The sequence below is a fragment of the Nicotiana attenuata genome, unplaced genomic scaffold, assembly GCF_001879085.1.
Source record: "Nicotiana attenuata strain UT unplaced genomic scaffold, NIATTr2, whole genome shotgun sequence".
In the NCBI taxonomy this organism is placed as follows: Eukaryota; Viridiplantae; Streptophyta; class Magnoliopsida; order Solanales; family Solanaceae; genus Nicotiana; species Nicotiana attenuata.
In genome coordinates, this window is record NW_017670534.1 from 518,554 (window position 1) to 534,523 (window position 15,970).

At 36.8% G+C, this 15,970-nt stretch overlaps 1 protein-coding gene across 1 annotated transcript; it reads right to left on the reverse strand.

The window, feature by feature from the left end:
- Positions 1 to 2,658: 2,658 nt before the first annotated feature.
- On the reverse strand, positions 2,659 to 15,119 carry LOC109240661 (mitogen-activated protein kinase kinase kinase NPK1). The gene is made up of 17 exons (XM_019407326.1): positions 14,608 to 15,119; positions 14,435 to 14,476; positions 14,105 to 14,170; positions 13,916 to 14,026; positions 13,628 to 13,708; positions 13,451 to 13,528; positions 13,281 to 13,363; positions 12,388 to 12,469; positions 12,186 to 12,286; positions 11,533 to 11,572; positions 11,284 to 11,343; positions 11,153 to 11,199; positions 10,832 to 11,054; positions 10,508 to 10,744; positions 9,955 to 10,289; positions 9,808 to 9,869; positions 2,659 to 3,170 (listed from the first exon to the last, which is right to left on the reverse strand). Exons 1-17 carry the CDS (start codon positions 14,935 to 14,937, stop codon positions 3,076 to 3,078), a joined length of 2,073 nt encoding a protein of 690 aa, XP_019262871.1. The 5' UTR covers positions 14,938 to 15,119; the 3' UTR covers positions 2,659 to 3,075.
- Positions 15,120 to 15,970: the final 851 nt, after the last annotated feature.

Sequence of the window (15,970 nt, forward strand, 5' to 3'; positions counted from 1 at the left end):
CACAAATTCAACATAGATATTAGAGCATACATAGGTCATGGATTCATGAAACGAATCAAAGCATGCACGTGAGGAGCGTGCTGAGATATAATTAAGTAAATAAAAATGTATCATTTTTAATAACTTAAACTTACAAATGAGATAGCCATACAAATCAACTATATATATAATGCCATACTATTGTAACATTTCACTAAACATATCTGGGAGATTTTTGAACTCCATGTAAGTAAATGAACCTCCATTTTAAGTGTTCAGAACTTTCAATGCATTCAAATAATATGGCAGCTCAAGTATTAATCAGCTGATTGTCCCCTGAATAAATCTTCTCAATAATTGCTTTCATAATCTTTTACCTTTGAGTAGCAATATAAGAAAATAGACAAGGCAATAATGATTAAATCTCTCACGAATTCGTGTCCACTAGAGTGAATGCTTATCCAATATTAGGTTTCAACTTTCTTGGAGCCACACAACACGTTTTCTTTTTGAGTACCTTTGTCATTTTTGGTGAACTATAGGACAAAAGAGAAGGATACGTTTTCAAATATTGAATTTGAAAGAATAGGGAGCAGACCAGCTTTTGTGTAAAGAAAATTAAACAATAATACCATCTTCTTGGGAAAAAAAATGTGACATAAAAATAAAAGAAAATGAAAATGGACCTAATAATAACCTAAACTACGAGATTGGTATTGTAGCTTAGTGATGCTTGCAGTTTCACACAGCATCAAGGTTTCAATCATATGAAAGATTGTCCACTTTTCTATATATAAAATATATATAATTACCAAAATCTTAAGAATGAGACACAGCATATTCTTCCACTTGTGAACTTTCAAGAGGATGATCAATTCTTGTGATCTCTCCATAAACCCAAGATATTTTTCTTTGACCATCCCAAATCTAAGTCTTTTCCACAAAAAAAAAAAAAAGGGGGGGGGGGTTCTTTATATTTGCAAAAAGAGGTAAAAAAACATGTCCAACTCATCCATCTCAAAATTTTCCTCTCTGCACTTTATCATTATTTCTTTCATTTTAATCTTTCACAAAATCTGAACCTCAAATAATTCATACAAAGCTATGCCCCTTGCTGCCTTTTCCATCACTAGAAGACTACCTTTTTTGTGCATGAATGTATCATTATCTTAAAGCTAAAGAAAAAATCTGAACAGCCTTTGTTTACTCACCCATCAAATCCCTTTTCTTTTGCTCCATGAAATATGCTTTGTTAGATCTTTGTCTGGAAACATATTGAATGCTAAGATCTTGATGAGTTGATTCATTATCTTAATTGGTAAATCTTTGCCAAGACATGTTAAATCGTGTTTGGTGACTTGGAAACATTTTTAGTTTTTTTTTTTGGAAACAAACATGGGACGGCGCTTGAGTTACATTTATAGGTGATTTTAGAAAGAGGAAACAGCAATGCTTGAATTATGTTTTCCTTGACTTCTTCACCACATACATCTAAATCATTCCCAGCTTGGGGGTGGCAAAATGGTTAAAAGAAAATACTTAACCACCCATATTATCCACTAAAAAATAGGTTGGATAATAAACTTTTTAAAAATGGGTCAAATATGAATAAGAACCATATTATCCATTTAGAAAATGGGTAACCAATGGGTTTAACTTTTATATTTGTAAACCTCAAATTGGGAGTTCCTCAAGTTAGGAAGACTAAGAATTTTCCCAAAAGTGATCATGTGCAAGAAGTCATGGATAATATGGTTAACCATATTATCCGCCGGTTAACCCGTTTTTTTCCGTATTAAATATGGATCGGGTCGGATAATTTATCCATTTTTTTCATTACTCATTTTCGAGCCGAGCCATATCCGACGCGACCCGCCAGTTTGCCACTCCTATTCCCAGCCATATTTTCTTTGAGTTCAATGGATAAATTAGCTATTCAGCAAGCAAGCTTTCCAATATTTGAACTAATCACACTAATTTAGGAATATAAACTTATCTATTCCACACAGGAACTGCTGAGACAAAAAAAATTCAGATGCGACTTTAGATATTGATTTCTTAATCTTTTAAAGAAATTCACATATTCAGTCTATGTAGACAATACAATAAATAACAAGCGGTTAAAAATATTGAAAAGTTTAGAAAAATCATTAAGGAGAAATTATTGGACTCCCCAATATAGTGACAAAGGAAGTAACATATTTCAATTGACAATATAGAGATTTCAGTAAGCATAACTCCACAAGTTAATACATACCTGTTATAAGAACATTTTCGCAGTCTCCTCAACATTTTTCAATATTTAAAACAATCTACTGAACATCTAAATCTTGACCATATTCTGTAAAGATTACTAATTTTATTTTCTTCAGGTCTTGTCCAATTTGCTTTATTATTGTATCTTGCTCTGGCATTAGAACATCAGAACGGCTATTTCAACATGCATTTCTCAGTCACAGATGATCTGACTTAATGTTAATGGTCCAATACTACTACAGGCATTCCCGGTATGATGTGAAGTTTCATATGCTTTCACATTCATTACTTTTAGCTTGCCGGCGAGCAACTCATGTAGTCAGACAATATTAGCAACTTACGACTTTAGAGATTAAAAAAGTGCTTAGAACCAGCAATTGACATTTAAACATTCATTCAACAGAAGTATAAGAGGCTACAGCAGGATGCAAATTTATAGGTTGTAAGACGCTAAATACATTAATATATCACATTTTACAAACAATTCAGCAGATGAGAACTCAACTTTTCTCTGCGTTTTAATATTGGCAACTACCATGAGAGAGCACTTATAGAGGTTATAAAAAGGCCTGCATTTTTCTTGCAATGCTCTCAGGAGAATGATCAAAATGAATATAACGCAAATTATTGACATTTTATAATATGATTAACAGGTTGACAGATATTCCTGTAGTAACAGCTCACTCTATCTGACAGGCGCTGATATTCCTGTAGTAACGGGTCAAGAAAACCTCACGTTCGTATACCTGCCCAAGACATCTAACTCTCTGTTCTGGGGTTGCAGGATCATTAATTATATTCTTCAAACTGACTTTAGTTTAGGGACACAAGTACATACATTTATCTTCCAGGAGATGCAAACCTTGATTTACTTCTACATCGATTTAGAATTGGATCCTTTGGTGGTGATAAGTTGACTGCCTGACGCATAATTTCTGCAGTACAAGATTTTCAACATCACAAAAAAATCATATAAATCAACTAGAATTAACTCAAAAGACCTTTAACAATAGCATAAAAGCATTTGCAGAAAAACATAATTAAATTGATAAGAGTTAGACTTCCTCGGAAATACTAATGCAAGATCGGAAAGAATTTGACCATTTCCAGACTATAGTCACCAGTTACCAATTGCAGCAATGTTTAAATCAAATATAATCCCATAGGAGTATAAAACATTTTTTTTTTGATGAAGATCCCATAGGAGTATAAAACATGGAAAACTCCGATGACAAGGAGCTTATCAATCACATAACTACAAGTTACTAATTGCTCCTCCCAATCTTTTCTGAATCAGTAAGGACAGCAGGAAGTACAGGATAAGAGAAGATTAAAAGAAGTTAAGATGACTATCACAACTTTAATCACCTATAGCAACCGTTAATCAGATCACTGTGGAGGAACAGAAGTACATGGTAAGATACAATGACGCGGAAGAGGTTCAACAAATCAGTGGCTCAGAGCCATGCACGTCATTCCGCATGACATTGAGCCTTATAGATCTTTAGCTGATCTTGGAAAACTGTGGTTGATTTTGGGCGAATAACTTGGATTAGTACAATACAGTAAGCCTTCAAAAAGTTCACCCTAGATAATCTTTTCTTTTTTTTTCATCAGTCAAAGAATTTCATTACTCCATAAACACAAAGTTGGTGTCAAGTATTATGCACAAGATCTGTACGAGACTTTTCTTGAGATAATTTCCCCCAAGCAGTGTTATCAAAGGCGAAAAGCGCAAAAAAGCTCTAAGTTTGTTGGGGCTTTCGCAAAGCGCAAATAAAGAGTGGGCTTTAACGGAGAAAGGTGCAAATGGAGAAAAACTACAAATATATATGTATAGTCCAAGACTAATATCTATAAGCATGAATACCAAATATATGGACAAAGAAATTGAAGAAAATTTACGATAAAGTGAAATATCAACTGTTTAGTGTCACGTCTTCCAGATTACGCTCCGTTAAGTAGTTAGTCATGTATAATATCTCACATCGGGAAGTAGATACCTATTATTATGTAATCATGTATATAAATAGGGTTGTACAACACTTTAATTAATAGAATAAGATTTTCTCCTGTGCTTTCCCACATGGTATCAGAGCAACCGTAAGAAATTTATTGTTGTGCATAAATTCCAGCGACTCCGGGAAGAGAAAACAGTCAACCGAAAACCCTTTTTCCGACAAAAATAGGTTTGTCCGCAAGAACCATACTATCTGTCAGTGTTGTGCAAAAACTAACACCACCAGAAAGTAGAATAGAGCTCGACGACCAACCCATTAAAAAATCTCCGACAGAAAAGGCTGCACGCGCACCCACGCGCCGCCGATAGAATTTCTCCGGCGAAGTTCCGACGCCCACGAGCCGGCACATGAGGCAGTTTCCGGCCAGAATTTGGAAAAACTCCTTCAGGGCAGTGTCTTCTCCATGCAAATCCGAGCATACCCATCCAATTTAAATCAAATTCCGACCACTTTTATATTTTTCCGGCATGAACAGTGATTTTTCCAGCATGAACAATAATTTCCAGAATTTGTTTATTTTGCTTTTTCGGCGCAACATTATAATGCCATTCGTATCAGAAGCCTTTAACTCACAATCCATTGGATCCAATTCATTGAATCCAATCCAGATGGTTTCTTTAACAGATTATATTGAGTTCCTTCAGTACAAAGCATGTAAACAAACATCTTCAGGGATAGCTTCTGTTATTCAAACAGATAGTAGTGTGACTTGTGTCTCCCAATCTTCAACCTTTGAGTCTTGGGTCATTGATTCAAGTGCATCTGATCATATTTCTGGTAACATATCTCTTTTCACTACTATTTCATATTCTCAATCTTTTCCAACAGTCACAATGGCCAACAAATCTCAAACCATGGCAACTGGAATAGGTCAAGCAAGCCCACTTCCTTCCTTACCTTTAGATTCAGTTCTTTATGTTCCCAATAGTCCTTTTAATCTCATAGCAGTTAGTCGCTTAGCAAATCACTTAAATGCGTTGTTTTATTTCTTGATGACCTTGTTTTTATACAGGAACGCAATACAGGGTGGATCATTGGTACCGGGCGTGAATCAGATGGACTTTATTACCTTATCCTTGCAAAATCACATGGACTCACATCTTGTCTTCCTTCAATAACTTGTCTTGTTACCGATTCACCAGATTTATTACATAAACAGTTGGGATATCCTAATTTGTCAAAACTTTAGAAAATGGTACCTGGTTTATCTCACTTATCCCCTTTAGAGTGTGAGTCATGTCATCTCGGTAAGCATTACCGCTCCCATTTCCCTTGGCGTCTTGACTCACCTTTCACTTTAGTCCATTCAGATGTTTTGAATCCTAGTCGAGTCAGTTCTACCTTGGGATTCCGCTACTATGTCAGTTTCATTGATGATTATTCCAGGTGCACTTGGATATTTTTGATAAGAAATCGGCCTGAGTTGTTTTCTATTTTTTAGACCTTCCACGCTGAAATTCAAAATCAATTTGGGGTTTCTATTCGCACATTTTGCAGTGATAATGCCCTAGAGTATTTGTCTTCCCCATTTTAGCAGTTTATGAAGTCTCATGGGATTATTCATCAAACATCTTGTTCGTACGCATCTCAACAAAATGGGGTAGCTGAAAGAAAGAATAGACATCTTATTGAAACTGCTCGTACCCTACTCATACAAATCTCATGTTCCGTTGCATTTTGGGGGGATGAAGTTCTTACATCTTGCTATCTATTAATCGTATGCCATCTTCAGCTATCCAGAATCAAGTTCCATTCTCTATCCTATTTCCCCGCTTACCTTTGTTCTCTCTTTCACCTCGTGTCTTTGGAAGCACGTGTTTTGTTCATAACCTTACTCCAAGAAAAGATAAGTTAGCTCCTCGTGCTCTTAAGTGCATATTTCTGGGTTACACAAGAACGCAAAAAGGGTATCGATGCCATTTTCCTGACCTCCGATGGTACCTTATGTCCGCTGATGTTACCTTCTTTGAAACTCAATAATACTTCACAGGTCCAGGTAATCACTTGGATATTTCTGAGGTGCTACCAGTTTTATCTTTTGGAGATTCCATCACTATCTCCCATTCATCTTTCTCTACAACTTCAGCTCCACCACCTACAGCTCCAGTTCCAGCTCCACCACCTACAGCTCCAGTTCCAGTTCCACCATGTATAGCTCTAATTCCACCACCTAGTCCAGTTCAACCTTTTGCAGCTCCACCACTCTTGGCTTATCATCATTGTCCACGTCCAGCATCAGGCCCAGGTGATTCACGTCCTACATCAGATTGTGCACCTACTGTGGACTTGTCTCCTCTTAGTCAACCAATTGCACTCCGCAAAGGTGTACGATCCACACTTAATCCTAATCCCCATTATGTCGGTTTAAGTTATCACCGTCTGTCATCACCTCATTATGCTTTTATATCATCTTTGTCCACTGTTTCTATCCCTAAGTCTACAGGTGAGGCACTATCTCATCCAGAAAGGCGACATGCTATGATTGAGGAGATGTCTGCTTTACATGCGAGTGACACTTGGGAGCTTGTTCCTCTTTCTTCAGGCAAGTCTACTATTGGTTGTCGTTGGGTTTATGCGGCCAAAGTCGGCCAGGATAGCCAGGTTGATCGGCTTAAGGCTCGTCTTGTTGCAAAAGGTTACACTCAGATTTTTGGGCTTGATTATAGTAACACTTTCTCTCCGATGGCTAAAGTAGTATATGTATGTCTCTTTTTGTCCATGGTTGTTGTACGTCATTGGCCTCTTTATCAGTTAGACATTAAAATGCTTTTCTCCACGGTGATCTTGAGGAAGAAGTTTATATGGAGCAACCACCTGGTTTTGTTGCTCAGGGGGGAGTCTAGTGGTCTTGTATGCCGATTGTGCAGGTCATTATATGGTTTGAAACAGTCCCCTCGAGCTTGGTTTGGTAAGTTCTGCACAGTTATTCAGGAGTTCGGCATGACTCGTAGTGAAGCTGATCACTCTATGTTTTATCGGCATTCTGCTCCTAATCTGTGTATTTATCTGGTGGTTTATGTGATGATCACTCTATGTTTTATCGGCATTCTGCTCCTAATCTGTGTATTCTGCTCCTAAATCTAGGTATTGAGGTCGCTCAGTCTAGCTCAGGTATTGTTATTTCACAACGGAAGTATGCCTTAAATATTCTTGAGGAGACTGGAATGATGGGTTGCAGACCTGTTGACACTCTTATGGATCCGAATGCTAAGCTTCTACCTGGACATGGGGAGCCTCTTAGAGATCCTACGAGATATAGGAGGTTGGTTGGCAAATTGAATAACCTCACAGTGACTAGACCTGACATTTCTTTTCCGCTGAGTGTTGTGAGTCAGTTTATAGATTATCCCTGTGATAGTCACTGGGATGCAGTTGTTCGCATTCTTCGGTATATAAAGTCAACTCCAGGCAAATGGTTACTATTCGAGGATCGAGGCCACGAGAAGATTGTTGGGTACGCAGATGCTGATTGGGCAGGATGACCTTCTGATAGATGTTCTACGTCTGGATATTGTGTTCTAGTAGGAGGTAATTTGGTCTCTTGGAAGAGCAAGAAACAGAATGTAGTTGCTCGATCTAGCGTCGAAACCGAATATCGGGCCATGGCTATGGCAACGTGTGAGCTAGTTTGGGTCAGATAGTTGCTCAAGGAGTTGAAGTTTGGAGAAATCAGCAAGATGGAACTGGTGTGTGATAATCAAGCTGCTCTTCATATTGCGTCAAATCCGATGTTCCATGAGAGGACTAAACACATTGAGATCGACTGTCACTTTGTCAAAGAAAAGATACTCTCAGGAGATATTGTCACAAAGTTTGTAAAGTCGAGTGATCAGCTAGCACATATTTTCACTAAGTCTCTTACTGGTTCTCGTATTTGTTACATCTGTAACAAGTTGGGTACATATGATTTATATGCACCGGCTTGAGGGGGAGTGTTAAGTAGTTAGTCATGTATAGTGTCCCACATCGGGAAGTAGATACCTACTATTATGTAATCACTGTATATAAATAGGATTGTACAAGCTTCTAAAATCACTGTATATAAATAGCTTCTAATCACTGACCAAATTTTAAAAGTTTGGTCAACCTTTTAAAAAGTGCTTCTAAGTGTATTTTTCTCAAAAGTGCTTTTCAAAAAGGTGCTTCTGGGGAGAAGCTACTTTTTTTTGCTTCTCCTCAAAAATACTTTTTTTTTCTTCCAAAAGCTTAGCCAAACACTTCAAATTTGAAAAAAAAAGCACTTTTTTTAATTAAAAAAAAGTGTTTCTATGTTTGGAGAAGCTTGGCCGAATAGGCTATAAGATGGGTTTTGCAAGGAATAAAGGTACCTGAAAAGGGTTCGAAGCAGAGGGTCAACCTTCTAACTGTCGGTCTCAATTCCGACATTAATTTTTATTTTTTATCTTTCTGAAAATAAAATTAACAGTAGGTCAAAAATACTACTCCCTCCATCCCATGTGATAGTATTTGACTAGCCATGGAGTTTAATAAATTAAAGAAGACTTTTGACATGTAAGCCGACTATATGCAAAGTACCAAAGTACCATATTAAATAAGTAGTGGTGAGAGTTTCACATGTCTTTTCATTTTAAATAAGTAGAAGTGAGGATCCCAACAATGCATGTAGTAAAATGGGGATGCTGAGATTAGATAGTGTCCAAAAAGATAAAGATGTTACTATTTTGGCACAAATTAAAAAGAAAGTGTGTCACATAAAATGGGACAAGAGGAAGTATAACTTAATTTTTTTTAAATTTAAGACATTTAATGAAAATATATACGGAATGTTTGTGGTCAAAGAATATGCCATATAAAGTGAAACAGAGGGAGTATTAATCATCTATTCCTACCAAAATAATGCAATTACATTAGTGCTCCTGCATACGCACAACTCTTCCATTTTTTCACTTCTCAAATTAGAACCATGTCCACTCAACATATTCCTACCAAAGTTTTACAAAGACATTGTCAAAAGGATGTGTGAAAGGAATATTGACGACCCTTGCGGTTGTGATCGAGTCAATCTGAAACTTTCTACAAGTTGAGATACAAAAAGCAACTTGCAAATCGGACTGTATTGAACACACGATGTCCTAGCTAATACAACTCAATGAAGCAATTGAAGAGTTAGAAGTCTGAAATCTCTAATGAATAGCAAACAAACTATGACTTAGAAAAAGAAATAAGAAACCGGCAAATACATGCACTCCTAGTATTATTATCTCCATTCCATCTTTTTTTTTGACAAGTGTCTCTTATCCAAATTAATTATTAATTTACTATATCTGATGCCACCCGTTCACCTTTTCATTTTCTACACTGTTTTACTCTAATTTGATGTTTTATTCAGACTTTATTCTCTTAAATTCTACTATAGTCAATAATATATTCTACATTTTGAGATTTGGAACAATAAAGCTAAAAGAAGTCAAAAATCAGCTGAATGGGGGAAGCTTCAACATATATGGACTTAAGAAAAAATCCTCGAGCAATACTCGTCAAAATTAATTTGGTTATAAATCTTAACCAAGAAACAAAGGGTCCAACTTGCCTCGTTTCCTTTGCAACTCTTCATCAAGCTCTTCTTTCCACCTTCTTTGCCTCTCAGAGAAGCTTGCAAAAATAGCAGATAATTCAGTCTTAATACACGAAGAAACTGAATTTTGTCAAGGAAGAATAGCACAAATGCATTATCTACCTTGAATTAACTGCTTCACGTTGAGAACCAAGAAGATCTTTCCATTCATTATGCCTCGGCAACTGAGCTTCCTGAATAGCTTCAACATTTAGGCCACCAATATTTGATATTCGCTTGGAATGAGTCACTGGGCTGGGAGCACAAGCACCTTCAATGGCAGTAGAGAGCCTTCTGCTAAGCATACGTTTTGGTGACCTGCTTTTTGGTGGTAAGTTTATGTTACTTGGAACATTTTCCTTGTTCCCAATGCCAACAGGACTCGGTGTGCTGGAAACATTCAAGGAATTGTAGAATCCTTCATATAGTGGTGTTTGCAGCTTCTTCAAGTCCATTGCCTACATCAGTTTACCAATAAATAGAGATAAGACTGGAATTCCACTAAGGGGCCTCACAAGTTTAGAAATTTAACTGAGATAACATTATGGTTGGTTGCACTATAAGGAGGAGCATGTTCAAGTAGTGATTTACATTATCTTATCAACAAAATTCAAGTCTGTGATAACATATGGTTGGTGATACCGTATGAAAATTTCACACACTGGTGAATAGCTACCTTTTCATCAAGGAATGCCCTAATTTTAGACTCAGTCAATTCATCATCATCCTCGGCTGCAGATTGCCCACTTGGAAATGTGAAAGCAAGATCCTCCTTGTTGGACATGATGGGACTATTAGTGGGCTTAATAGTTGCTTGACCATATTGCAGGTTTGCTTGACTTTTCGTCAACTCGGGACTTTCATCAAATTTGCATGGCCAATCATTATCAGGTTCACACATAGGGTTAAAACTCTACATTCAAAAACAAAAGAAGATGTACATTTTGTTTTCTCATTCATAATAACAAATTCTATACATAATGACAAAAGGAAACTGCACCTTATAATTAGCAGGAGAATGCAAATCTGAACTGCATTTCACAGATGCACCAAACATAAAATCATCATTATCCATCTGGCACATGTCATCATCAGAGTTTCCTAGTTTCCAGAGTGACTCTTTCCCTAAGGAATTCTCGGGATATACAGTGGAGCACCTCACAGTGCTAACACCACAAACATCTTTCAAACCATTGCAGGAAGCTCTCATATCAGGAATGATTCTGCAGCATCATAAGATCCTTAGCTTTTATTAAGATAGAGTCCGTGAGTGATGAAAATAACCTTCAGATATCCAAAGATAGGAAAAATAAATGCTTACGAGGTCCTAACATCCATCCTTTGTGCTGCCATGTTTTCGGGGTTTCCCTGTTGATTGTCATATTAAACTTTGTTTTAACGGAAGTATGATGAGGATTACAGAATGATGGAAAAGTTTATACAATCTCTAACCATAAAGGATGAGCGAAGAAAAGGGCGAGCTTCCTGATGTTCTCCTGTAACAAATGGATGCTGCACACAGTTACCAAAGACAAAGGTTCCATCAATGACAAGATGTTTTGTACTGTTGCTAACCAGTAGGCTTTCCACAAGTCACTTTTATACATGCTAGTAATATATTAAGCCTCAGTCACCCCAACAAACCACAGATAATGTCAATCCAACAAAAATTCAGAATTGAAGGACCAATTTCATGAATACCTGAAGCAAATTTGATGCAGAATGCCTCAGGTGCGGTTCCCTGCCAGAACATCAAGTCAAAAAGCAATAATAAGGACACGAAGGAAGACAGGTAATAATTAATAACTTGAGCATCTCTTTGCATATGCTGCCATGGAAATAATCCAGCTTTATGTCGAATTCTCTAGGAATTTCCCCAAGAAAGGGAACGCATAAAGTTTAGATAGGGAATTATAGCCCGTTTGGGTTAGCTGATTTAGAGTAGCTGATAAACATTAGGTGCTAAAAAGCACTTTAAAGTGTTGAAGCTGATTTAAAAAATAAGCAGTTGCGTGTTTGGATAAAAGTGCTGAAATTAATAATAAGCAGTTGAAGAACCGAGTATACGAAGAGTTTTGTTTTAAAACGAAGTATTTTAGGGATACAATAGGAAATATTTTGGTCAAACCTAAAGTGCTTATAAGTTGAAATCTGATAAGTTGGGGGAGACCAACTTATGGCTTTTGGCTTATTTTTGGCTTATAAGCACTTATAAGCACTTTTAATTTTACCAAACGCGTAGATAAGCCAAAAAGTGCTTATAAGCCAGTTTGACCAGCTTATAAGCTTAGCCAAACACCCTCTTACTGATAAGGTGGCAGTAGGGGGAAGTCAAGCAGAAAATTCAGACATACTTCTGCAAACATTTTAATAGGAAGTCCTTTGCTTCAGCAGAAAGATGCTCTGGGATGGGAGGATGGGATTTGGTTGTCCCTATATGGAAGAGAGCAGCAACCTGAAATAGTAATGTGTCAGGCACGAAGGTAACAATAATATTGAAATTTTTATGTCAAGTCACAATGTAATTAATAAAAGTTAATCGAAACCCATGCCTACCTCCTGATACTGCTGGCTCCAAGGAGGTTTTCCAGTAGCCATTTCGATAATAGTGCATCCGACACTCCATATGTCAGCAGAGCTATCATGTTTAGTAGAACGCAATTTTGTCAGAATTGAAAAAATGTAGGGATGTGCAGAGCAGGAAAGGGACCAAACACCCATTCAGAATAAAAGGCATTGTTTCAGGAGACAAAGTGCTTCTCCAGACACTAGGACATTTGGGCACTAAAGGAGAAATTTAAATTTGTACTGTAAACTTGAATTTTATCAATTTTGAGTTACAAGGTAAAGTAAAAATTTCGTAACGACACAAAAGATGATTATTTTGTTGAAGGATCTCAATATTTCTTTCCAGTGTTGTGAAGAGGGTCATGCATTACCATCTGTTTTTTGCAAAATTTCCCTACTACTGCAATTTGGGAAAATAAACATTGATGCTATTAACAATAGAGGAGAACGGGTGAATTTAACTGACGTATTCTGCTGGTGATAATTCATGTGCTATATGAGAAATCAATTGCAAATTTGTCTCTGCAACATTTATTTGGAGTGAATAATTTTTCTCAACATTATTTTGACAAAATTAAACTGGATTTAATTCATTAATACTAACTAGTTAAGGAAAAATAGGTCGAATGTGTTTGTATTAGTTTTCGCTAGGATCAGATTGTTCAACAATCCAATCATCTGAGTACCAATTCAATCCTACTTAGGTTCTCTACTCTGAAGCTACGATTCCCACCATATGTATATATTGACACATGAGGGCACTGCTCTGTGGGTGTACAAGTAACCAGTTGAAAAAACTATATACTACAAGATTACAGACGGTCCTCTCAACAGTCCACACACCACAACTTGGAGATTATATATGAAATAACTCTACTCACAAGCTATGGCCAGTCTGCAGAATGACTTCGGGAGCCATCCAGTATGGAGTACCCTTCATTGACTTGGCACCAGTCATAGTAGCCTGAAGCAGTCAAGAGTCAGCTATAAAAGAATACTCCAACCAACAAATACCAAAATAATAAGACAAAGATGCCAAAAAAGTCCATACCAATTCAACAACCTTCTTGGATGCACCGAAATCAGCAAGTTTAATGCAACCTTTATTGTCAACAAGTATGTTTGCTCCCTAAATGAAAAAGATATTTCACCAAATAAAAAGAGCCATGGAGAGAGCATGCAGGAAAACGAGCTAAATCTCATGAGAATAGTTGGAGAAAAAAGCTACCTTAATATCTCTGTGCATAATTCCATTCTTATGCAAGTATTCCAACCCTAATAACAATTGCTTGGTGTACATTCTTATAACCTGATTCAGCACCCATAATGAGATTAAGAAGGTTAGGAAGCCACGGTCTGTGCTGACAAGCAAATTTCAGTTGGCAGTTGCAGAAAATTAAGTCCATTGCGACAAATAAGAAGAGGTAGAAGTGGCAACAGATAGTTTCTCGAAAATGTAGTGAGAAAAAACAAAAACACCAGTACTTAACGTTTTCCTAAAGCTGACAGCACTTACAGATTCAGGGAAGGATCCAAATTTTCCCAAAAGTGACGAGATTGAGCCACCAGGAACAAATTCCAACAATATATTTAATGATCCTGCCTCTCTTGCAGTTCCCAAATATCTCTGAGGAAAAAAAAGCACAGTCAGAAGAACTCTATCCACAACCTTATAATATTCAATATACAACAGAATTGCGCTCACCACTATGTTGGAATGGGAGAGATTCTTCAATAGATTCACTTCTTCCTCAAGCTCTCTAACATGAGCCTGTTAATTACAAATACAGATCAGCTAACTGAAAGACAAAAGAAAAGAAAAAACTAGGAACCTTGGCATAGAACTAAACACATTTTGGTCCTTTAGGAGGCAAATTGATCATAGTAAACAACTGCTGCTGCTACTACTCAATCCCAAATTAACTAAAGTCATTTATAAGAATCCTCTATACACTGGTAAAACAATTTATCTTTTAAGAAAATTGATCAATCTAGGTGAATAAATGAAGCAATCAGCTAAATAAAATCCGCTTACTTGTGCTCGCTCTCTTGAAGCACCATTCATCGCAATCGAAACCTGCAATTGAAGAAAACCAGACAAAAAATAATCAAATTACAGCAAAAATCACAAGTCTCTTTAAAAATCGAAAATTATTATATGAACAACATTACTAAACAACTGAAATAGCAAAATAACGAAAAATTCACCTCCTTTATAGCGAGTAACTCTCCGGAATCAACATTCATCCCCATATAAACCCTACCAAAAGCACCACATCCAATCATTTCACCTTTTCTCCACCGGATTGGCGGAGTATCATCTTTCCGAGCCTTCGCGGGCAGCTCAGCTTTAGAGATAGACGGAAGGGCAGGAACATGAGCTTTCGAGAAGATTCCAATACTCGATTTGCGAATGCTCGAACCTAGTTTCTCAACGAAGCCTCCGAATCCACTGCCGACACCGCCAGCGCCGGTATCAAAGTCTCCGGACTGCTTGAAAACCAGAGATCGGCGAACGGAGCCTATGAAATCCTGCATTGGAGAGAGATTTGGAGGAGCAAAGAGTGAAGTTGTGTGCGTTAGGGTTCAGTGAATCGCATTTGATCGTTGGGAGTGAGATGAGAAGAGGGAAAAGTGATTGGGGGGTAGGGGGGATTTGTTTTCAAAAATAAAATAAAGCTTCTTTTTTTGAATTTGTGCTCTCGCTGTTCTTGGAGTTTGTGGATGTGTCCATCCGTATTTATGTACGTTTATTTACGCTTTTACCCAACCTAACGGCATTTCCATTCGGGTGGAGACTCCTTGACTAATTTTTTCTTCTTTTTTTTTGGTACTAAATTTTTATGTGGCAAATTTTAAAAGCTGATAAGATGAAAGGAAGACTATATTATAAATAAATAAATTGGGGCTTTCAAATAAACAACTAAATTAGGAAATTTCTAACTCTATCTTTTTTGTTTATCATCTTCCTCTTTCTTTCTTTTTCCCCTAGTTATTTAAACTGTGAGTGGAAATAAGAGGAACAAGATGAGAGCAATGAGTTCTTAAAAAAAGGGTTATGTTGCTTTTTGTTGTTGTTTAGCTGAAATAACCTTAAACAACTTGTGGGTGATAAGAATCTCGGTAATTAGGTTGTTGTTTACCCGTTAAACAGTACAGTTAAATTTGATATGTGGTTTATAGACAAGCAAACTGATTTGATTCAAAAATAATAAATAATTAAGATTAAAAGTAAGACTTAGTAATTAGCATTGAGGAAAATGACAAGCCTGGCTCCGAGAACAGCGTCTCAGAGGACAGAAACGAGAATAATATAAAAAAGCAAATAAGATTGTTTAGTTGAGAGCAAAAATGAAATATAGCATATGGTTTACCAACAATTTTGTGCCCTACAATGGCTACTAAGACTGCTATTATAACTATACATAGGGAAACAAGATTCTAGGATCAAGCCCTATTCAAATGACAATAAAGGAGCCAGCAAAGAATATGCAACGGCAGGCCATGAATACAAATATTTTCTGCAACGGCTGTCCATTTAATGTTAAAGAATATTCTTCATCGAATTCTA

What these genes read in the sequence shown, in the direction of transcription:
- LOC109240661 (XM_019407326.1), bottom strand. Translation starts at nt 14,937, where the DNA reads ATGCAGGATTTCATAGGCTCCGTTCGCCGATCTCTGGTTTTCAAGCAG. An exon ending in GGGCATTCCTTGATGAAAAG is followed by an intron (nt 10,290 to 10,507) that starts GTAGCTATTCAC and finishes AAACTGATGTAG; the next exon opens with GCAATGGACTTGAAGAAGCT. An exon ending in AGAGTTGCAAAGGAAACGAG is followed by an intron (nt 3,171 to 9,807) that starts GCAAGTTGGACC and finishes CTTGTACTGCAG; the next exon opens with AAATTATGCGTCAGGCAGTC.